The sequence below is a fragment of the Panthera pardus genome, unplaced genomic scaffold (assembly GCF_024362965.1).
Source record: "Panthera pardus isolate Hobbes unplaced genomic scaffold, ASM2436296v1 HiC_scaffold_17, whole genome shotgun sequence".
NCBI classification, from domain to species: Eukaryota; Metazoa; Chordata; class Mammalia; order Carnivora; family Felidae; genus Panthera; species Panthera pardus.
The window spans coordinates 53599847-53623542 of record NW_026526732.1 but is presented as its reverse complement, the minus strand read 5'-3'; the positions used below and the strand labels follow the sequence as shown (position 1 = coordinate 53623542).

General features: G+C 42.3%; 1 protein-coding gene and 1 long non-coding RNA gene across 3 annotated transcripts; one reads left to right on the top strand and one right to left on the bottom strand.

The window, feature by feature from the left end:
* Positions 1 to 4657: 4657 nt before the first annotated feature.
* On the bottom strand, positions 4658 to 21567 carry LOC109263509 (uncharacterized). The gene is made up of 3 exons (XR_002078253.2): positions 21418 to 21567; positions 20924 to 21019; positions 4658 to 4941 (listed from the first exon to the last, which is right to left on the bottom strand). It is a non-coding gene; the product is annotated as an uncharacterized LOC109263509 (long non-coding RNA).
* Positions 7859 to 9074, top strand: LOC109263508 (chromobox protein homolog 3-like). 2 transcript variants are annotated; one of them, XM_019443032.2, is made up of 2 exons: positions 7859 to 8786; positions 8992 to 9074. In XM_019443032.2, the coding sequence occupies exons 1-2, from the start codon at positions 8327 to 8329 to the stop codon at positions 9072 to 9074; spliced, it is 543 nt and encodes a 180-aa protein (XP_019298577.2). In that variant the 5' UTR covers positions 7859 to 8326. The 2 variants fall into 2 exon arrangements, with proteins under 2 accessions (XP_019298577.2, XP_053760575.1); XM_053904600.1 differs by lacking the exon at positions 8992 to 9074 and having other exon boundaries at positions 7859 to 8476; positions 8532 to 8687.
* Positions 21568 to 23696: the final 2129 nt, after the last annotated feature.

Here is a 23696-nt window from a genome sequence, read left to right as displayed (position 1 = left end):
TGCACATTATTCCCAAATAATGAAGAAATGCTGAATGGTGGATCTCAAAATGTGGGCCATTAGCCACCTGAACCCAAACAACCTGGAAAGCTTATTTAAAATATAGACTCCTGGAGCGCCTGGGTGGCTCAGTGGGTTAAGCGTCTGACTCTTAGTTTCAGCTCAGGTCATGATCTCACAGTTTGTGGGTTTGAGCCCTGTGTTGGGCTCTGCACTGACGGCATGGAGCCTGTGTGGGATTCTGTCTCTCTCTCTGCCCCTCTCATACATGCTCTCTCTCTCTCTCAAAAATAATACATACATACATACATACATACATACATAATAAAAAATAAATAAAATGTAGACTCTGGGGTTTACCAGGGAATCAGGTCACCAAGGGATGGGCCCCTCTTAACACCTTACCCAGGTGATTGTTCCTAACCCAAGCCAGAGAACCAGTGGCTAAATTCCCAGACTATGACACCACACTAGGTACACTATTCTACCTACTGCAGCATTATACTATACTATGGGACTCCCTGCCAAATCGCTCTACTTTCTCAATGACCCATTTGTAAAAATTCTGAGTAGTTTATTTTTTAACTTTTAAAAGTTTTTTTTTAATTTACCTACCGTAAAATTCACTCTTTTTGATATACGGTTCTAGGAGTTTTAACAAATGTAACCCTGTAACCCCAACCACAATCAGATTACGGAACAGGTCATAATCCCCCCAGACTCCTTTGAGTCACTCCTTTCTAGTCAAATCCTTCCCGAAACTTACCTCTGGTAACCACTGATCTCTTCCTAGTCCTGTAGTTTCGCCTCTTCCAGAACGTCATATAAATGGAATCATATAATACATAGCCTTTTGAATCTGGCTCTTTCCATTTAGCATAAAGCATTTGTTGAGCGTAACAGTATTTCATTCCTTTGCTGCTGAGTAATATTCTGTTGTGTGAATGTACCATGATTGTTTATCTTTTCCCCCAACTGAAGGACATTTGGGTTGTCTCTGGACTTTGATGATAAACTCAATGATCCAAATTTAATTACACTGATTCTTTTCCATGGAAGAGTAGCAATCTCATATAGTACCAGTGATAAAGGAGGGTAGTAGGTAGAATGAAGGCAATAGCTCACATATGGTTCCTGCCAGTGGGTCATCTGTTTAATGGGCCAGGTTCAGGACTTAAATTTGTCATTATGATAAACCTTCTGGTCTTCCAAAACCATAAAAATAACAGGGTCTTACAGAGTGCCTCAGAGCCTATTTCTGACAAATGAAATGAAAGGCTCTTGGCATGTCAGACCCCAGAATTCCCCCTGAAACCACCTGGGTGAGCCTCTCTTGTCTTAGAATATGTTGTGTCCTGTGGCAGAGTGAGAGTCATCAAGCATCATCATCCTTCTCTACAGTTTATGATGCTTTTGCCCAACTGGATCTATCTGATCTTCCAACAGACCCAAGAAGGAAGAAAGGAAGATATTTTTACTTGCACTATTTTGAAGATGAGTTTGTAGGAGCTCAAGGAAGCTGGTACTTGTCCAAAGTCAATGAGTCCCTTTGGTGAGGAAGAAACCCTAACTCCAATCCTCAATCCGGCAGTTTCCGGTTTTAAAGTTTTTTTTTAGAATGGTGATTTATCTCTTGAATCTGCACATTTGAGAATCAACTCTTCTCAGAGTAAGTGATGGGGTGGGCAGAAAGAGAACCAAGCCGAGTTCAAATCCTACCTTTGCTTGCTGGCTGCATGGCCTCAATGTTCTCACAAGACAGGTGACACTGTTACTACCTCCTACTTAGTGTTCAAAGCTGAGAGGTCTCAGAAGAGCTAATGCAAGTGGGTAAGGCATACAAGGTACTCTGTAAGTGGCCGCAATTATTATCAACATGGTTTCTTAGGAGAAACTATAGAATGTGTACACCATGAACTCCGTGTGGCGGGTGCACTCTGCCCCTGAGCAGGATATCCGAGGCCTGACTTTTCTGGCACTGACAGAGGAAACCAAGGGGTTAAGGAGGAGGCCTGGAAGCTGGCACAGCTGCGGGCCATTCGTTTCTAAGTTTCTGAGGAGGGGCTGAGGGACACAGCAGAGGCAGCTGCGCACAGGGACGCTGAGGGTGTCTCCGTGGAGGACACTGGGCTGAAAGCTTTGTGTTTCTTATTTCTGTACTTGGCTTTACACTCCGGAGGGGAGTTCTTCATGTCTGAGCTTGGTGTTTGAGCCCTGGCGCTGGTGGTTCCCGCAGTCAATGGCTCGCCATTCTTTGTGAGGCAATATTGCTATTGATGTCGGGCCAGGGTGGTTAGGAAACGGGATCTTCCAAATGGGGACTTTGTGGTTTGGCCACACCGAGCTGTGCCTCCACAAGCACAGTTGGGGGTTGAGACAGTTACCCACAGGGTGGGGCTTGAGGGTGAAGTGGTGTTTCTCTGCCACTGCGCTCCTTCCCCCTTCTCAGCAGCATTACCACGGCCCTGTGTGGCCATATCGTGGGCTCAGACTCCACCAAGAGAAGGGGCTGTGTGGGAACAACTGGACCCTGAGGAGGCTCCTGAGAGTGAAAAGCGGGAGACCAAGGTGCCAGCTCTCTGAAGGATGAACCATATGCCCTGCCTGCCTGTCTCCCACAGCACCGGGCCCTGTACAAGACCCGGGCCAAGAGGTAGAAAGGCGGTGGGCCTGGAGAAGTACACTCCACCTTCTCTGGGAAGCCTTTTATGTCCTCCAGACAGCCAGAGGCGCCTTCTGCCCTGACCTCCCTCAGCCCTGTGTCCCCTCCTCTATGCAGCCCTTGTCAGTGTATTGTAATTACTCATGGGGCTGGCAGTGCCCCCACGACACCTACTACACGCAGCCATGGCAGCTGCTCAGAACACATTGATGGAGTGACTGAATGGATCTGAAGAGACAAAAGAAATCTGAAGATAGCTCCCAGAAGGAGCTGAAGGGGCTTCTGGACAGGGAACCACTTGCTCTGCATTTTTTGCCCTGATGGAAATCCTCTCACAGAAGAGTGGCAGCTAAGAGCCCTCACTCCTGCCCTCTGAGTTCGATTTCCTTTGAAATTCTCCTTCCTTTTTATTCCAACTATTTTCTAGAAGCAGTGAGCACTGGCTTGGTTTCAGGCACATGTGATGTTTCTCTTCAAAGCCACCACTGATGTTAGAGACCTCCCCCAAGTTCTGCGGTCCCCTCTGGTCAGCCAGGCAGATGAGGTAAACTTGTTCACTGAACTCATTTACCTTGTTCTTGACCGTGGCTTCGTGCCCTGCCCCTTCGGTGCTGAAGTAACAGTATTCATGACAATATGGAGTGAGCTCAGTCCTGACCATTGAAAAGGGAGGCTGAACAAAAGCATCTTAAATGAGATACCTACTGTGCGCTGGGTAGTGGGGGAAGGAAGGAAAGAATACAGAGCCCATGTCCATGGTCTAATGTGGAGACGACAGCTAATGACCATATAGTGTGAGAAGAGCTAGGATGTGGTGAATGACCAAATGGCAAAGCTGGTGACCCCTCTGGACTTTGCATTAGTTCACATGGCCTGCCCGTCTTCATCTGGACTCATGTGGGTGGCCTATCTCCCTCAGCAGGCTGATTCTCTCCTCCCAGGCAGAGAGGCAGACAGGAAGATGCTCAGGATCCAGGCTAACTGAGCCAGTTGGACATTCAGTTGATTTGCAGAAGCTTTTATTTCCACATATCCATTTGTTGATGTTTTTCCTCATTCTCATTGCCCAAGAGGATTGATTATACGCGAAATTGTGATGTGTATTCTATGATCTGCCTAGAGAATTACCTCAACATTGGCCAGAGCTTAGCATTCTTAGCCACATGGGGCTCCGGAGGTACATACAGTGGGACCCAGAACTTCTGGATTCCCTGCAGCCTGAGCATCAGCACATTCTAGAGGCAGGGACTAGGATGCAAAGTAGGGATGGAGGGTATGGAATAAATAGTCTATGCCCCTGGGCTCGAATCCCCTTTTCCCTGACGTATGCTTCTCCCACTGACTTCTAAACCCCTGGGCCTCCAAGGGCTGCCTCTGCTCCTCGGACCCTTGTCCTCTCCTCCAGCACCTAGGTTCCCTTTGCAAACCCTGAAGCCCAGCCACAGGAGAATAAGCAGCGGGAGAAGTCTCTCAGCTCAGGCCAGAGAGAGGAGTCCTAGGCCATAGCTATTTTCAGAACTAAAATTGAAGCCCATGGTTTATTTCCTCAGCACTTAATTAGACTCCAGCACTGCACAGGGCTGCCTCCTTCCCGCCCACGAACGAAAGCCTGACCAGTGGGTTTGGGAGCTGACGCCATGTCACAGGCAGGAGGGCTGGGGCCTGGAGTATTTTTACTTATGGGAGGCTATGGAGAACAAAACCACTTGGCCCTGTGCCAGTTAGACTAAGTCAGTTGGGAGAGGGAGCATAGCAGGAAAGCTGTTATATCATCCTTCCTTCTTTGAACTGTGTTGTAAATCTGCTAGACAGGAAATGGGGATTGGGAGGGGGAGGGGACTGCATAGCCAGGCTGGAGTGGGGGCTGGTTACCACCACCCTCAGAGCCCAGCTTAGGCGAGGCCCTGTCCCCAGGGGAAGGTAAGGGGAGTGGGGAAGACTCACATGGGGCTGGGGCATGGTGGGTGAGAGGGCACACTGACTGTGTTCAAAGCTTCCTGGGTCAGGTTGGGTATAGGGTGACTGTATATGCCTGTGGGTGATTTCTGGGCTGGCTTTAGGTCCTCCAAATAATACCACTCAAACAAATACGGTTTTTAGAGCTGGAAGGAACTTTGAGACCCTTTAATGAGGATGTCAAGGACAATAGAGAAAAAAGAAATGACCTAAAGCCACACAGCTAATGAGAACCGAAACTGGGGATGGGAGGGGGGGGTGGCGTCTTCTGACGTCTGTAAGATGGCTGTTCTAGATCTCCTTTTCTTACTGTTGTTTCTGGGCTTTCATTCCGGAGCAAGAGTAGGCATAAAATGCAAATACGCTTGGGTAAATGACACGTTAATTCAGTTCACGTTAAGAACTAAATAATTGATGTTTAATACTTTACTGAGGAGAGATTTTGGTGAGTGAGAGACCCCTGAGCTCCCTGAAGCAGCACTTCTGACCACAAGGGTAGGAGGCATCATCTATTTATGATCAACCTAAGGCCATGGGAGCCTCAGTGTTCCTGGGGGGGTGGGGGGTGGCGGTGAAGGGAAGATGAGACCTGTGATGTCTCTAAAATAGAACCAATTTCTTCTGAGGGAGAAGTGAAAATAGGAAACCTGGCTAATGGCTTCCCATATTCATACATTTGTGCAACATTTCCCCACAAAAGTCTGGAAACCAGCCTTAGGAGCACCATCGCTGTTGGAGTAAACTCCTGCTGCCCCATAGAACCAAGGAACCTCCTGTTTTCCACTTCTTCCCCTCCCACAACACTCCGAGGCTGCCTCTCAAATGAGGAATCCTATGACAATAGTCTAAGACCTTCCTACCCACTCCAGGACCCTAAATTAAGTTAAATAATGGCCATACCTAACCTTTATTTTGCTTTTGTTTTGTTTTGTTTTGGTTTGGCCTGGTTTTGGCCAAGCACTTCACTAGCATTATCCCATATCATCTTGATTATTATTATCATCTCCATTTCACAACGAGGACATTGAGGCTCAGAGAGGTTAAATAATTTTCCCAAAGTCACCTAAGTGACAGTAAGAGCCACAACTTGAACCAAGGGAGACTTATTCTACAACTTCTGTGTTACCCACCTCAGGCTGCTTCCAATGGTGGAAATAAAATTCTTTGGAGTGCAGAGGACGCTAAATAGAATTTCATCCAACAGCAGGAAGGAGGCCCATACTGTTTATCACCTAGGCTCAAGGATACAAAAGGGTGAGGAGTGCTAGGCCCTAGAGGGTGTCTGGCTGAGAGCTGAAGTTGGGAGTGAGGTTGCCATGTTCTGCCATGCCAGAACACGGTATTGGGTGTACATTTCTGGTTTTTGGGCAAATAGCCTAAATATCCCTTTCACTTCTCCTTGGCAGGGTCTTGGGCCATTAATACCCTATCACCACCATCCCATTCTTATATTGGTCACCCAAATCATTTCTGTGACCTAAACCTGCAATTACTTGATGTCTATTGAATGCAAATAAAACTGATTCTTGACACCCAGGGACAGTTGACATAAGATCTTGGTTGTTCTCTCTTCTCCTGTTACTTCTTCCCTATCACCTCCACCAGGGAGCACACAAGTGGAAAATATGTTTGTTCATTATTAGTCTTTTGCTATAAACTAACTTTGTTAGTATTTCCCACTAGAAAAAGACTAGTGGGGAAATAGTTTGAGGCTTGTACCTTACCTTTTTGTGTGTGCATTCCCTGTCATCTGATAGCCTAGATAACATCTAAACTTTTTTCTTAGTTGGTCCTTGGCTGTGTTTGTTGAATTGTTGTGTTGTGTTTGTGAATTATATGTCATCTTTTACCCAGATCCCCCCTTGGTCAAATTCTATGATTGATGAATATGGATAGCACTGGTCTCTCACTGTATCCCATTAAATGAATTCATACATGTAACATACTAGGACATTTCCTAGCCCAAAACAAACGCCCAATAATTGTCAGTTATTATTGTTGATGTTAGAAGATGTATTTGAAAAAATAATATTCAAAATCGAAGGCATCAATTTTTTTTTCTTGTTGTTGTCCTGATATTTTTCATTATAGCAACCAGGACTGAAGCAAATTTCCTCAAGGACAGGAACCAAGGATGATAATATGGAGCAGTACTAGTTATAAACCCATTAGGGGAAGACTTCTGCTTCTAGTTATTATGGACTAGCTTGTATCAGATCAATGCTCCACATGAGAACAACTAGAAAAACCTAGATTTTGTTTTTAAATGTTTATTCATTTTTGAGAGAGAGAGCACGAGTTGTGGGGCGGGGGGGCGCGCAGAGAGAGGACAGAGGATCTGAAGTGAGCTCTGCGCTGACAGCAGAGACCCTGATGCAAGGCTCGAACTGACAAACCGGGAGATCATGACCTGAGCTGACATTGGACTTAAGATTAACCAACTGAGCTACCAAGGCACCCCTAGATTTTATTAAAAGTGAGAAACATCTATTTGAAAGCATTGGAGACATATAAGACAGAGTCTAAGGTATTAGAGAAAAAGGAAATAAAGAGAGGTGAGCAGCTTAATATATGCAGCTACTTTCTCCCAAGAGACATTTGATGATTCTGAATAAGTACAGAGAAGCTGAGCAGCTGAACAGGACTGTTGGCAGTCTTACAGGGGTAAGGAGACAAAAATTGGGATTCAGAGCTTTCCAAAAGGAGGGGACCTGGTAAACAGCCCAGTCTTCAGCTGGGAACCTTGAGGGACTACACCCTGGTAATAAAGCTAGCCCGAAAATAGACGAGCACTCACAGAGACTGTAACGCAGATCTGAATCAAACCAATCTCCGATTAGACTAAGAAGTTATACTCCTTGCTAACTGCCTGCCAGAAGCAAAGCAAATCCTCTTCGGAGGAATATGACATCATCCAGGCTCTCAAATTATCGCTACATTTTTCATATGGTATCTGGCATTAAACAAATAGATGATAACAATAACAACAAAACCAGGCATAACAGGAGCTAGGAACAAATGACTGAAAACCAAAAGAAAAAAAATGTAATTTAAACAGATATGTTGAATATATTTTAAGAATAATCTAATAAAAATTCTAGGATTGAAATTAAGAACTCAGAGGAAAGATTTCAAAGCAGATTAGACTCAACTGAAGAGATGATTCATGAACTTGAATATAGACTAGAAAAAAATATGTGGACTTCACTACAATTACAGCAGGATAAAATTTTTAAGAAATACCAAAAAGAAAGACTGGGAGATATATGGGGTTCGGTGTAGACATTTGTGTAATTAGAGTCCTAGAAGAAAAGGAGAGAGACTGTGTAGCATAAACAATATTTGAAGAGCAAATAATCTAAGGACTTAAAAACTGATAAAAGACATAGAGGCACAGATAAATACAAAGAAAGTTACAACTAGACCCATCATTGTAAAATAGGTAACAAACAACTAAAGACAAAAACTATAAATGCAGTTAGTATAAAAAAATAATAAAACACATTTTGTTCAGGGGCACAAAATAAGACAGCCAAATTTTCAATAAAAACAATGGAAGCCAAAAAATAATGAAATGATATCTTTAAAAGGCCAAAAAAAAGGATGTGGCTGGAGTTTGAGGAGCACAGGGCCAGCGACGCTGCAGACATGAGACCTAAAGCAGCCTAGAGGCGGTGAAAAATAGCCCTGAACGCCTGCAATAAAAAAATGGCCTCTAATACAACTACATTGCAAAAAGTGGGAAAGAAACAGAAAGGAAAGAGTAAAGTAGAAGAGGCAGAGCCGGAAGAATTTGTGGTGGAGAAAGTAGTAAATGGGAAGATAGAGTATTTCCTGAAGTGGAAGGGATTTACAGATGTTGACAATACTTGGGAGCTTGAAGAAACTTTAGATCGTCCAGAGTTAATTGAAGCATTTCCTAATTCTCAAAAAGCTGGTAAAGAAAAAGACGGTACAAAAAAAGACTCTTTATCCGACAGTGAATCTGATGATGGCAAATCCAAGAAGAAAAGAGATGCTGCTGATAAACCAACAGGCTTTGCCAGAGGTCTTGATCCTGAACAAATAATTGGTGCTGCAGACAGCAGTGGAGAATTCACATTTCTCATGAAATGGAAAAGTTCAGAAGAGGCAGAGTCGGCATTGGCAAAGGAGGCAACTATGAAGCGTCTTCAAATTATAATTGCGTGTTCTTTATTTTAAAGTTCATTTCTTTTGAGACAGAGAGAGAGAGAACGAGTGGGGGAAGAGCAGAGAGGGAATCCCAAGCAGGCCCCTCACTATCAGTGCAGAGCCCAACGCAGGGCTTGATCTCACGAACTGTGGGATCATGACCCAAGTCAAAATCAAGAGTCCACGCTTAACCGACTGAGCCACCCAGGCACCCCAAATTGTAATTCTTTTTTATGAAGAGAGATTAACTTGTCATTCTTGTCTAGAAGATGAAGCTCAATGATATATCATTTGGGGGAGTTGTTAGGGATTTTTTGCATCTCTAGCACTGGTTACTTTGAATAAATAAAAGCTTTCTATAGTTGCTTCCTTTATCAGAAAAGAATATTTGAGACCATGGTATATTATTCCCCTGCATTAGAGAGCACCTTTTCTTAATGCTGGGGGAAATCTTCATAGTTGGTACTCAACCAGAATTTGTGTTTAATTCCTACATGCCTAAGGACCATTCTGGGCTTTTTGTTTATTTGGGTTTTTTTTTGTGTGTGTGAGTGTATACATAAAAATACATACATAAATAGTTTTCTTTGTAAAAAAAACATTCACCCAAACAAAAGCAGAATTTCATGACCATGGATAAGCCCATGTTTCTGGGATGCCGTCATTTTCAGCAACCTAAGATATAAATCACTTAAAGTAAATTGAAATTTTTCCTGAACAGGCCTTAACTTTTAAAATTTCATAATTAATTGGACAATTTAAATATACTGTAAACAATTTAAATTGGACAATTTAAAAGTAGCCATATCAGAATCCATATCCATATCTATAGTCATATAAATGCAACTTTATTTGCAAGATCCCTGAAAGAAAAATTTTAGCATTACCAACAACCTCCCCACCCACATGAGAAAACTAGACAAGTCCTGGTGTGTTTAAATTAGGTAAGCAAAACTTAGTTACGTGGACATTTAAAGTTTCCTTCTGGTGAATCATTCCTTTGCAAGAGGTTGAAATCTCTGCGATATTGACTAAAAGGTCACAATTTATGGAATGTCTAAGACTTTGTTCATGGAAACGTAATCATAATCAGATAGTTAGAAATGTTGACAGTTTAGCACCTGCTGGAATAAATGGGGGGACAAAATTCCGTATTGTAAATTCTTGACCTGCATGTGTTTTCTTTACCCCAGCTCATTCCTTACATGCAGGCTCAATCTTCTCAGTATTTGAGTTCCTGGTTCAGCAGAAACCAGGAAAAACAATCATCAGAATGTTATCCAACTATATATTGTTTACTTTATTGTAAATATTGGTAAATAGTGGTCAATAGTTTATATTCAAAAGGATAAACAAAAATCAAAGGCTAAAGGAAAATATCTACTAACCTAAAAATTCTATACCCAGAGAAAGTATCGTTCAAAAATGAAAGCAAATCATTCGAAAATGAAAGCGAAAAAAAGACATTACCAGCCAAACAACTGAAATGATTTAGAGCTTGCTGACAGACACTAGTGGGAAAACTAGTTTTTCAGGTAGAAGGAAAGAATTCCAAATGGAAGCAAGAAGATGAAGAAGGGGATAAAGAGCACTGTAAAGAGTAGACATATGAGGGAATCTAAATTACTATTGACTGTATAAATATATATGTATAGAATATATGTTGAATTAAAATATGTAACAATACACAAAATGTAAGTGGAAAAAGGAGTTAAAGTATTCCAATGTCCTTATCCATGAATTGAAAAAAAATACTAATTGGACTTTAATAAGTCAAGGATGCATGTTGTAATCTTTAGCTCGAGGCTAACCAATAAACATAATAAAAGAATCAATGACTAGTTCATAGAAGAGGGAAATGAAATAATAATAATAAATATTTTATTCCAAAGAAGTTAAGAAAGGGGAAAAGAAAACAGAACAATTGTAACAACTAAAAAATAAAAACATGGTAGATTTGGGACACCTGAGTGGCTCAGTTGGTTAAGCACCCGACTTTGGCTCAGGTCACGATCTCCTCGTTCGTGAGTTCGAGCGGCACAGAGCCTGGAGCCTGTTTCAGATTCTGTGTCTCCCTTTCTCTCTGCCCTTCCCCCTCTCAAAAATAAATAAACATTAAAAAATTTTTTTTGAGAAAAAACATCAAAGATTTATATCCAAATATGTCAGTAAGTGTATTAAATGTAAACTAAGAGTTCTAATTAAAAGATAAACATTGTGAGACTGGATTAAAAATAAACATACCCCTACACCCAAATATAAGCATACAGAAAGAATAAAAGTAAAAGGAGGAAGAAATATATTTCTAACTAAAAGAAAACTGGTATGTTTATACTAAAATCAGACACTGTTTAAGGCAAGAAGCTTTACAAGAAATAAAGTAGTACATTTCATAAGGATAAAAATGTCAGTCCATCTGAAGGATATAGCAATTCTTAATTGTACCTAATAACACATCCTCAAATTTTATAATGTAATAATTGACAGAACTAAAAGGAGAAATGGAACTTTTTAAATAAAAGATTTTTTTTTTTTTTAAGTAATCTCCATGCCCACTGTGGGGCTCAAAACCATGACCCTGAGATCAAGAGTCACATGCTCTACTGACTGAGCCAGCCAGGCGCCCCTAAAATGGCACATTTTAATACACCTTTCACTTCTCTCGTTAACTTTTAGAAGAAGCAGCAGAAAACAAAAACCAACTATAGGGATGTAAAGAATTTGAATAATACAATTAACAAATGCATATGTGATCTACTTATTATGTATAGAATACTGCACACAACTGCAGGATACACTTTTAAAGTTTTGATTACACATGGTACATTTACCAAAATTGGCTGTATGCTGATCCATAAACAAATCTCAGAAGATTTAAATAATCTTTTCCTTTCCTTCCCTCCCCACCCCCCCTTATACTATCTTTGTCAGGTTTTGGTATTAAGGTTAAACTGCCCTCGTAAAATGAATGGTAAGTGTTTTTTCCATTTGTTTTCTTTGGGACGATTTATGTATCTATGACCAGAGTAAAAGTCAGCTAGAAATCAATAGCAAGAAATACCTAGAAAGATCCTCACAATTTCAGAAAATAAACTTCTAAATAATCTGTGGGTCAAAGAAAAATGAGAAAAAACATTTTGACTAAATGATAATAAAAATATATCAGAACAGGTGGGACCCGGTTCAAGCTGTGCTTGGGTAGAGACGGCAATTTGTAGCTTTAAACGCAAATGGTGAAGAAAAGCTAAAAATCAGTTATATAAGAATCTATCTCAAGAAATGGAGGGGGAAGGGGGAACCCAGCTAATTAAACCCAAGGAAGTAGAAACATAAGAAAGATAAAAGCAGAAAATTAATGAAATAGTAAACAAATGTACAATGAGAGAATCAACAAACCCAAAAGTTGGTTCTACAAAAAGATCAATTAATATTGATAAACCTCTACCAAGAATAGTTGAGAAAAAAGTGGGAAACAAAGTATCAATATCAGGAATGAAAAAGAGCACCTTGCCACAGTAATACATTTACAAGAGAATCCGAGGAGGGGCACATGGCAGTCTCAATTGGTGGAGTATGCCAACTCTTGATCTCGGGAGTCCTGAGTTTGAGCCCCATGTTGGGCATGAAGCCCGCCAAAAAAAAAAAAGACTATGAGGATATTTTGAAAAGTTTTCTGCCAACACATTTGAAAATAGGAAATAAATTCTTCAAAAAGGACACTTTAGGGTGCCTGGGTGGCTCAGTCAGTTGAGTGTCCAGCTTCGGCTCAGGTCATGATCTCATGCTTTGTGGGTTCGAGCCCCACGTCAGGCTCTGTGCTGACAGCTCAGAGCTTGGAGCCTGTTTCGGATTCTGTGTCTCCCTCTCTCTCTGCCCCTCCCCTGCTTGCGCTCTGTCTCTCTTTGTCTCTCAACAATAAATAAATGTGAAAAAGGACACTAGTGGGGCGCCTGGGTGGCTCAGTCGGTTAAGCGTCCGACTTCGGCTCAGGTCATGATCTCGCGGTCCGTGAGTTTGAGCCCCGCGTCAGGCTCTGTGCTCACAGCTCAGAGCCTGGAGCCTATTTCAGATTCTGTGTCTCCCTCTCTCTCTGCCCCTCCCTTGCTTGCTCTGTGTCTCTCTTTGTCTCTCAACAATAAATAATTGTGAAAAAGGAGACTAGTAAACCTGAGACAAGGGTAAATAGAAATCTAACTAGTCCTATATATATCAAATCTATAATTTAAAACCTTTCCTTCCTCAAGGAAAACTCCAGCCCCACATAACTTCATTAGTGATTTCTTCAAGAATTTAGGGAAGAAATAGCAACAATCTTACATAAACCATAAACTCTCCTAGAGAATAAAGAGGTAACAATTACTACCTTGTTTTATGAAGCCAACTTAACCTTAAATCCTGACAAAGATCTTCAGAAAAGGAAAATTACAGTCCAAACTTTGTTATAAGCATAGAAACAAACATTCTTTCAAAATATTAGCCTAAAATATGTGAAAAAATGTAACCAATTTGAGTTTATTCTGAAAATATAAGGAAGGTTTAACGTTTAAAATTCAATGAACACTGGCAGATACCACTTTAACCAAGTGATCGAGGTTACCATCGCCAGTAAGAAGACATATCATGCATCCCCTGGGGTCGTACACTGGAAAGAGCATATCACCTCTGTTGTATATTTGCTAAAAAATGAAAGTCTTCAGTCTAACCCTGAGAAGACATCAGACAAACCTAAATTAAAGGATAGTCTAACAAGGGGCGCCTGGGTGGCTCAGTCAGTTGAGCACCCAACTTCAGCTCAGGTCATGATCTCACCGTCTGTGAGTTCGAGCCCCGCGTCGGGCTCTGTGCTGACCACGCAGAGCCTGGAGCCTGCTTCTGGTTCTGTGTCTCCTTCTCTCTCTCTGTCCTCTCCCCTGCTCATGCTCTGTCTCTCTCTCTGTGTCAAAAATAAATAAACATTAAAAAATTAAAAAAAAATAAAAATAAAGGATAGTCTAACAAAATACCTGACCAATTCTCTTCAAAAGTGTCAAAGTTGTGAAAAACAAGGAAGGACTGAGGAACTGTCAAAGATTAGAGCAGACTAATGAGATGCCACAAAATGCAACATGGCATTGTGAAATAGAAAAAGAACATTAGTGGAAAAACAAGTAAAATCCAACTAAGTATATAGTATAATTAAAAGTATTGTACCAATATTATTTAAGTTTTGACAATTGTCCTATGGTTATATAAAATGAGCATTAGGGAAGTTGGGTGAAGGATATATGGAAACTCTATTATTTTTGCAACTCTTCCATAAGTGTAAAATTATTTCAAAATAAAAAATCAAGATAGCTCAATGTAATTAATCACATGAACAGAATAAAAGGGAAAACCTTATGATTGTCTCAAAAAGATACAGAAAAAACATTTAAAAAATTCAATATTCATTTATGATTAAAAATAAATTCTTAGCAAACTAGAAATATAAAGAATTTCCTGCCTCCTATAAAGGGCATCTCTAAATAATCCTACAGCAAACATCATAATCCCCCTAATTTGGAAATGAGACAAAGATGTCTGTTATCACACCTATTCAGAATTAGACTGGAGGCGCACAGCTAATGCAATAAGGCAAGAAAAAGAAATTGGTGTGAGAAAGAGAAAGAAAGAAAGAAAACTGCCATTATTCATCAGCATCATGGATAATATACAGAAATATATATGAGTATGTATGTAAAACATATTATTTATATAGACATAGCTATAGAGAGAAGATCCAAAAGAACCTACATACTAAATAAATTAGCAAATGAACTTAGCCAGGTAGCTGAATGCAAGATCAATATAAAAAATCAATTATATTCTATGTACTAAAAATAAATCAGAAAATAAAAATTTTAAATGATAATATGTCATTATAATAACAACAGGGGCACCTGGGTGGCTCAGTTGGTTGTGCATCCCACTTTGGCTCTGGTCATGATCTTACAGTCTGTGGGTTCAAGTCCCGTGTCGGGCTCTGTGCTGATAGTTCAGGGCCTGAAGCCTGCTTTGGATTCTGTGTCTCCCTCTGTCTCTTCCCCTCCCCTGCTTGTGCTCTGTCTCTCTCATTTTCAAAAATAAATAAACAATAAAAAAATAAAAAAAATATTAAACACCTAAAAGTCAGTGGAAGATGTACAACCACCTTCATGCAAAAAGAATAACAAGTCATTGAACTAAGTTAAAGAAGACCCAAATAAATGTTCAAGGACTAGGGGACTAGGTATTATAAACATGCTCTCCCACATAATGTACAGATTCAGTGCAGCCCCAAATTCCCAGAAATTGATAAACGGATTTTAAAATGTATATGACAGTGCAGAAGGCCAGGAAGGGCCAAGATAATATTGAATGACAAAGTTGGATAACTTATACCAGTGGTTATCTAGTTTTATTTAAAACTACAGTGATTGAGATAGTGTGGTATGGTGCTAAACAGATGTTCAAGATAAAAATGGTAATTCAGACCAGGAGGGGAAAGCAGTCTTTTCAAAATCATACTGGATCATATGAGAATCCATATAGATTCATATGAGGCAAAATGAACCTCAATAATGAGCTCACACCATTCACAAAAAACAATTCTAGATGGATTGTAGGTTTTAATGCCATAGGTAAAATAATATAGCAACTAGAGGAAACATAGAGTATCTTCATTATTTGGGGTAGGTAGGCAAATATTTCTTTCAAGAGACACAAAAGCACTAAGACTGATAAATTAGACTACTCTAAAACTTAAAACTTTTTGAAATCAAAAGACATCATTAAAGGGGCGCCTGTGTGGCTCAGTTGGTTAAGCATCTTGATTTTGGCTCAGGTCGTGGTCTCACGGTTCATGGGTTTGAGCCCTGCATTGGGCTCCATGCTGGCAGTGTGGAGTCTGCTTGAGATTCTCTCTCTCCTTCTCTCTCTCTGCCTCTCCCCTCTCTTGCACTCTCTCGCCCTCTCTCTCAAAATAAATAAACTAAACTAAAAAAAAAAAAAAAAGACATAATTAAAAGGGTACATGATTCTATTTACTTAAAGTTCAAAATAGGAAAAATGAATCTATGGTTTTATGGTCTGAGGTAGGCTAAATAGTGCCCCCCCCAACATATCTCTGTCCTAATCCCCTGAACCCTGGGATATATTACTGTGTATATAGTAAAAGAGATTTTGTAGCTGTGATTAAATTAAAGGTTTCAAGATAGGGAGATTTACCTTGATTATCCAAGTAGACCTAATCTAATGATAAGGATCCTAATAAGAGGAAAGCAGAAGGATCAGAGTCAGAGAAGAAATGCTATGATGCTGGCTTTGAAAATGTAGGAAGAGGGCCATAAGTCAGGCAATGTAGAGGGGGCCTCCAGAAGCTGGAAAAGACAAGGATGTTCTCTCCAGAGAGCCTCTGGAAGGAGTCAGCCCTGCCAACATCTTGATTTTAGCTCAGTGAGACTGATTTGGGATTTCTGTTCTCCAGAGCTATAAGAGAATATTGTTTCAAGCCACTAAGTTTGTGCTAATTTGTTACAGCAGTAATAGGAAACTGATACATGGTTGGAACCCTGGTTATCGATAGGAAGGAGGGGAGGGGGCCCAGGTATGGGGAGCTGATAATGTTCTATTTCCTGATGTAGGTGGTGGATACATGAGCATATTTTGTGAAATGTATGATTTGCGTACCTTTCTGAATATATAATTCAATAAAAATTTATATATTAAAGAAAGCAAAAATTCCTTATTGGGGAATATGTTCTATGTTCCCCCACTATAGCCGGCACAGACCTTTGCCAGGAAGAGGAGTTGAGAGAATTCTCTCTGTTGAGAGAATAGCTGAGCAGAAGAGTGATTCCCAGATGTCACTTAAGGACATCACTAATAGGAACATATATTTCATGTTATGAAAAGAGGAGTCCTGTGCTCATGTTAGAAAGTAGTCTTGGCTTGTCTTATCTCTAAGTATAATCCTCCCTCTTTGAGAAATTTATTTCTTCCAGCAGCCTAATATTCAATCAACATATAAAAGATTAACAAAAGCTTTTATAGCAGGAAGGATGAACTTAGAGACCTCATTATCTCAAGTGGTGATACAAGATTAAGACAATAAATAGGCTTTTGTAAGTTTTAGATAAATTCGTGGGCATTAGATCCATACTTGACTATTAAAGAGAAGCCAGGATGCTTGGGGTATGGCTCTGGCCCTTAAACTTGACCTCATGAGGACAATCATGTGCTTCCACTGACAACGGACCTTAGGTTTGACTCAGTGTAGCCATTCTTAGGTTATTAAGAGGAAGCAGGCCAGCAACCTGATCAGAAGCATAGGCTTTGCAGCTACCAGATGAAGTCTCAGAGGATCCAAGCATCAGCCTCACAACTATTAAATTAATAATATTGTTAAAGACCATGTGTTTTCATGTGGGAGCAGCCAAGGTCATAAAACTGAACATGATGTTGGACTCAGTGACCTGGTTGTCCCAGCTTTGGTTCCAGGTCTTTCCCCGACCAGCTGTGAGACACTGGGCATTGGGCATGCCATTTAACGTAGCTGAACCTCATCTGTGAGTAGGGATCCTGAGACCACCCCAAGAGGCTTATTTTGGGAGTTGAATAAGAAGTGATATGAAAGCACTTAGTCAAGTGTGTTAAAAAAGTGTTAAAAAAATTTTTTTTAACGTTTATTTATTTTTGAGATAGAGACAGAGCATGAATGGGGGAGGGTCAGAGAGAGGGAGGCACAGAATCCAAAACAGGCTCCAGGCTCTGAGCTGTCAGCACAGAGCCTGACACGGGGCTCGAACTCACGGACCGTGAGATCATGACCTGAGCCGAAGTCGGCCGCCCAACCGACTGAGCCACCCAGGCGCCCCTGTGACACACTATTTAAATGTGAGGTATTACTATTGGTTTTATTCACAAAGGAAAAAAAAAGATAGTGCTCTGGTTACCATACTCTACTGTCAGAAAGATTTTTCTTTCTATCAGTAAGATGCCCTGTGATAGGAGGATTCTGTGGCCAAAAAAGTTCAGGGATCTCTGAATTAAGGTATCTCTGCATTTAATTTTTTTTAATGTTTTTATTTATTTTTGAGACAGAGAGAGAGAGAGAGAGAGAGAGAGAGACAGAGCATGAACGGGGGAGGGTCAGAGAGAGAGGGAGAGACACAGGATCTGAAGCAGGCTCCAGGCTCTGAGTGTCAGCACAGAGCCTGAGGTGGGGCTCGACCTCACAAGCTATGAGATCATGACCTGAGCTGAAGTCAGATACTTAACCAACTGAGCCACCCAGGTGCTCCAAGGTATCTCTGCATTTAGAGATTCCCAGTGTTCATTAGTCCTTTTTATCCCTTCCAGAAATACACTCATTAGCCTTTTAAAGTCCACCCCCTACCCCCCCGCGCCCCACTGCCCCAAGAGTTCCTGCAGGAAAGAAATCAGTTTAATTATATTTAACTCAACATTCAAACATATTTGACCAACAAAGCCACATCTCTGTACACATTCATACTTTCATATTCTGCCTATGTGGCCTCATTCATACCCACGTCCTCAATAACCCTCATACACCAGTCACTTCCGAACTGATATTACTATTCCAGGCCTCTCCCATGAGGTTCAGATCTATTCATCCTGTGGCTTCCACCTGGCAGTCTCAAGGGCAACTCCAACTTTATCTGTCTAAAATGTCTAAAATCAGACCTTCCATCCCGTACCTGGATCTTTTCAAGGGCTCCCTAACTTGGTGAAAGGCCCCAGCATCCCAATTCCCCAGGTAGAAACCTTACACCTCTCTCCCTATCATCCCTTATAAAGCCCCCACGTTCACTCTATCACAAATTCCTCCCCAATATACATCTAAATATGTTTTGAACCTATCCCATTCTCTGTAGCCCTGTGTCCATCACCCCTTGAGCTGTCATGTGTACCCCTCTGAGAGCTCTCTACCTGGTCTCCCTGCTTGCTCTCCTGCCCTCTCAATTCCATCTTCCAGGAACATGTAGGATACGTTTTTAGAAACCAAGTCTAATTCCTACCTTAAACCCTGTTATTATTTCTCCTTGTTCTTATGTTCTCGGTGCCCCGGTCACCAGGTTTCTTGTATTTTCTCAGATGTCCCACAGCAGTGCCTTCGCTTATGTCCTTTCCAATGTCTAGAATGTTCTCACCCTGCCCCTACTCCACTCCTTTCACTGAAATAACCTTTGCTCAACCTTTAGATCTTCACCTGAATCCGACATCCTCAGGGAAGCTGTCCTGACATACACCCAACCACCCCATCTGCCATGGGCCTCTCCTTTGTGCAGCTGCTCAAATGACAATTCCATATTTGTTTTTATATTATTGAAATTAGGGGCACCTGGGTGGCTCAGTTCGTTAAGCATTTAAGTTTGGCTTAGGTCATGATCTTGCAGCTCGTGATTTGGAGACCCATATTGGGCTCTGTGCGGACAGCTCAGAGCCTGGAGCCTGCTTCTGATTCTGTGTCTCCCTCTCTCTCTGCCCCTCCCCTGCTTCTTCTCTGTCTCTGTCTCTCAAAAATAAATAAACATTTAAAAAAATTAAAAAAAAAAAAAATGAACGTCTCTTCTCCCTCACTAGACCACAAGCTTTATGAGGGTAGGGCCTTGCCTATTTGACTCCATATTATCTATCTAGCAGAAAGTTTCACAAATATTTTTCGTTGTAGGAAAAAAATCTCTTCTTCTCAACACATCTCACGTGTGTGATTTCTGCTGTCCTGCCTCACTTGCCTCCAGCTTCTTCAGAAAATAAAAATTCAACTGGTAAGCTCTCCCTTCTTTTCTCCCCAGTGATTTCCAAAGAGCCTCTTTCCCATGAGCTCCGTTTCCAAACTGACATTATGACTGGGGCACAACATGCATCCTACGAGGCCCTTTTCACAGAGACTGCAGTGTGCATGGCACCCCTGGGCCGGGCAGGGCCCTGTGAGCCAAGACTATTCGGCCTTGTCTTTATTTCTGTCTGATTTAAGTCTGACCCAGAGCTTGGGGTTTGGGGGCTCCCATTCCCGTCCCGAAACCCCACCCCCACTGCACTCGCACAGAAATACACTCAAGCTTTTGCTTGGGTCCTTTGGGGGAATTGGGGTGTTTTCTTTTTCTCTTGCTTGCTCTGGTTGGTTTGATCCTCAGGTCAGCCCCTCTCTTTCCCAACTTCAGGCCTTAGTGCAGGCTGTTTCTTTCTGGGAGGGCCACCCCACCCAACACCTAACCTCCTTTCTTGCTATGGTTGAACTCCCACTCATCCTTCAGGCCTCAACTTACATGCGGCTTCTTCAGGGTGGTCCTTGCTGACAAATCAGGTTTAGGTCACCCCGCTATTCCCTCTCGTGGCATTCCACACTTTTCCTTCAAGACGCTCATCCCCGTTTGTACTTCCATACCGTGTATGTATTTATTCATTTAGCAGTTATCTCCCTGCTAAACCATCATCAACCCCATAAAGGCAGGGCCAGTGCCTATTTTTCACCAACCCTGTGCTCAGCCCAATGTCTGTTTATAGAGCAGACCTTCCCTAAATGTGTACTGAAAGAAAGACAGCAAATTAACCAATGAATGTGGTTGCTCTCAAAACAGCTTTTGACCCTTGGAAATCTGCCTGGCTTGAAAACAACTTCGAGCCCAAGCAAAACTGAAGGAAGTGTAATTTGAAGAAGCAAATTGTGTCTTGAACTTGTCAATGCCAGTTTTCTATTTTGATTTATTTTTTTCACCTCTTGGGTTCCAAGGGACCTTGCCAGTCTGTAATCTCCAGGGTCACGTACTTCCCTTCTGCCCTGTACTAATAGGCCGCCTGAGGGCTTATTGGCCTGGGGTTTAAAAAGTCCACAGGTGGCTTCTCTCCACAGCCAAAGGGGATGTTCTGGAGGGCAGGACTGGGTATCCCCCTTCCCGTGCACCCTGGCCCTCAGAGGCAAGGCTGGGTACGTGTGCCTTCTGTTTTGTAGAAATAGACTTGTGCCCTCTTGGTTCTCTGTTTGGGGCCTGAATTCATTCTTACTGTGAGAGCAAAGCGACTCCAAAAGCATTTCTGTAGTAAAGCTGGTAGCAGAAAATGCCAGTGCCCCACCCACACTCACCCCCCCCCCCCCCCCCCGATCCTTCTTACCATGTCTTGTGCGCCCAGGCCTTGGTACGCTTTTGCTTCAAAGCGAGCCCTGTGGTTCCTTCTGGCATGGTCCTCAGGGCTCTGGAGCTGCCTTAGCTGCGTGGAGGGAGGGCCCCAAGCACACTTACGGCCCATGGGGTCAGGCTGAGGCCACCCTCTGGGAGCCTTGGCCTGCAATCCTCCCCAGTCCTGCCTTGCACCCACCATTCCCTGCCAGTATCCTTGTATCGTGTGCACACAAATCCTCACCTGGGGCCTGCTTCGAGGGCCTGACCTAAGACGGTTGGTGTCAAGAATGGAACTGGGAAGCAAAAGCACACTGAAGCCAGGAGTGAACAAAAACCACAAAAAGGACTCCAAGAGGACCTGGCGGAGCATAGACATTGCCGGCTAGCATCGCACATTCAAATTCAGAGTCTCCATGATAGAGATTGACCACAGTTTATGGGAAAACTTACAAGAAGAGGGTTGGTCGGACAAGTTACGGTCCTCACCTGCTACAGCTGGTTTGGAGAAGAAACTGATCTTCTCATAGCCCTCCTCTACCCCTCACCTTTGGCTAGGTGGCACTGGTACTGGTTGTTCCCTGGCAGGGTGACCCGGCCCTTCATCCTCGAGGAGTCTGAGTCCCTGGTTACCATGGCGGTGCTTGCTAGAATTGTCAGGTCATAGTTACACTGGGCATGGAAGTAACCTGGAGCTGCCCAGAGTTCCACACCTACTCCTGCCTGGCCCGTGGTAGAGGGACAGAGACTTCCCTTAATTATTCCTGCCAGGATGGCAGCTCCTTTCTTTGCCCAATGGTTTCCCAGTATGAGAGGCCCCCAAATGACCAAGTGGTTACAGAGATTTTGGTTTAGTGGAACTCTTTCCATGTTTCTTGCTGAAAGTGTGGTCTCTCTTCTGGAGATTAGTGTCTCCAGACCCACAGATCCAGGGGAATTGTGGCCAATGGGAAACACAACTTCTCCCAAGTAGATCACCAGGAATGATGGTGAACAGAGCCATGCCCACTTACCTGTCTGTACCCCAGGCTCCCTTCCCCTCAGGTGGGGACAAATCATATGCTCCAGGTCCCCCTGCAGGGTCAGTCTAAAGCTGGCCTCTGTGGAACTGCCGAGACCTCACCCTTGTGTGGCCTCCTTATTTCCCCTGTTCTGATGCCCCTACTCCCTTAAGGTTACCTCTGGGAGCACCGACTTGATGAGTTATTTGCACTCAAAGTCTGCTTTCTGGGGAAGCCAACCTAAGACAGGCCTGGAGGTCATGACAAAGTGGGAGTGGACAAAGCACCCCCATTTTGAAAAGACAAAGTGGAGTGAAGTCAGGGTGAAAGGAAGGAAGTTTGAGCTACTGGGTAGAACCTCAAACTGGAAGGTGGGGGTCACACCACTATTGTCACCTCAGTGAAAACCCAAAAAATGGGGCCTCAGCCTTATCCTATGTCTGACAGGGATCATGTTTAACTTTGAGCAATACAGAAAAACTATTCTCATAAAGTACTCATGGCACATTTATTTAAATGTCATGAATTTTAAGCATTTAATCGTTTGCAGATAATAATATTTAATAATATACAGTGGACCCTTGAACAAAGTGAACATCCCTTAAGGACATCCACCCTCATGGGGGAAAATTCATGTATAACTTTTGACTCTCCCAAAACTTAACTACTAATAGCCTACTGATGACTGGAAGCCTTACCAATAACATAAACCATCGACTGATACATATTTTGCACATTGTATGTATTATATACTGTGTTCTTACAATAAGGTACGTGAAAGAAAAGGAAATGTTATTAAGAAAATTGTAAAGAAGAGAAAATACATTTATAGTACTACATTGTATTTATAAAAAAAAAAACCCCACATGTAAGTGGACCTGTCCAGTTCAAACCCATGTTACTCGGGGCTCAACAGTAACTTAACAATAGCTAACACTTTCGGTGTATTTCTCTGGCTATGCACTGTGCTGCATACTCCACAAGAGCCCCTCCTGTGATCCTTACATCCAGCCCATGCAGAAGGTATGATTACTGTTTATTAGTCCCATTTTACAGATGTGGATACTGAGGGATAGAGGGTGATTTGGCTGCAGGAGCTGAAGGGCCGGGGTTACATCCAGGCCTGTGCTCTGACCTGCCTACTATACCATAAGCAGAGACACATAAATTTTCCGTCTCTCCCCCAGTATATCTGTGGGGTGCAGGGTTTCTGCCATTCTGGTTTTTAAGTTTGCACACACAGAATCCATGGGTTATTTGAATTGACAAGAAAATGCTACTTGGCTAGGCCCTCCAGGGAAGCCACAGGGCAGCCCCAGAAGCTCCACCGATTCTACTCCAGTGCAAGAATTTGGCTGATAACAGTATCACTTGATTTTGCTAATGGCTTTCCTTAGTTCTTGGGTCAATAGGTGGGCCCCTCCTGAGGAGCACTGCAGTGACGTTAAGGGCTTCCGCATCCTTTTGAATGTGCCAAAATCTCTTCCAGAGCCCAGAGTCACCAATAAAACACACCTATGCTTAGAGCTGTTTTCTTCAAAGAAGACTAAATTTTGGCTCCTGAGAAGTAGTTTGTCAGGAATCTTGATCACCAAGTGAATTTGAATTTGGTTTGGCAATTTGTGAGTCTTAGTTCCCACTCATCCTGGTCTGCTCTCCCAGACAAGACACATATGGAATGAACATCCTTGTTAGACTAAAAGCCTTGGTGGTGAGGGTTGTGTTTTATTCACTTCCTGGGATGGAGCCCTGCCACATAGTAGGCTC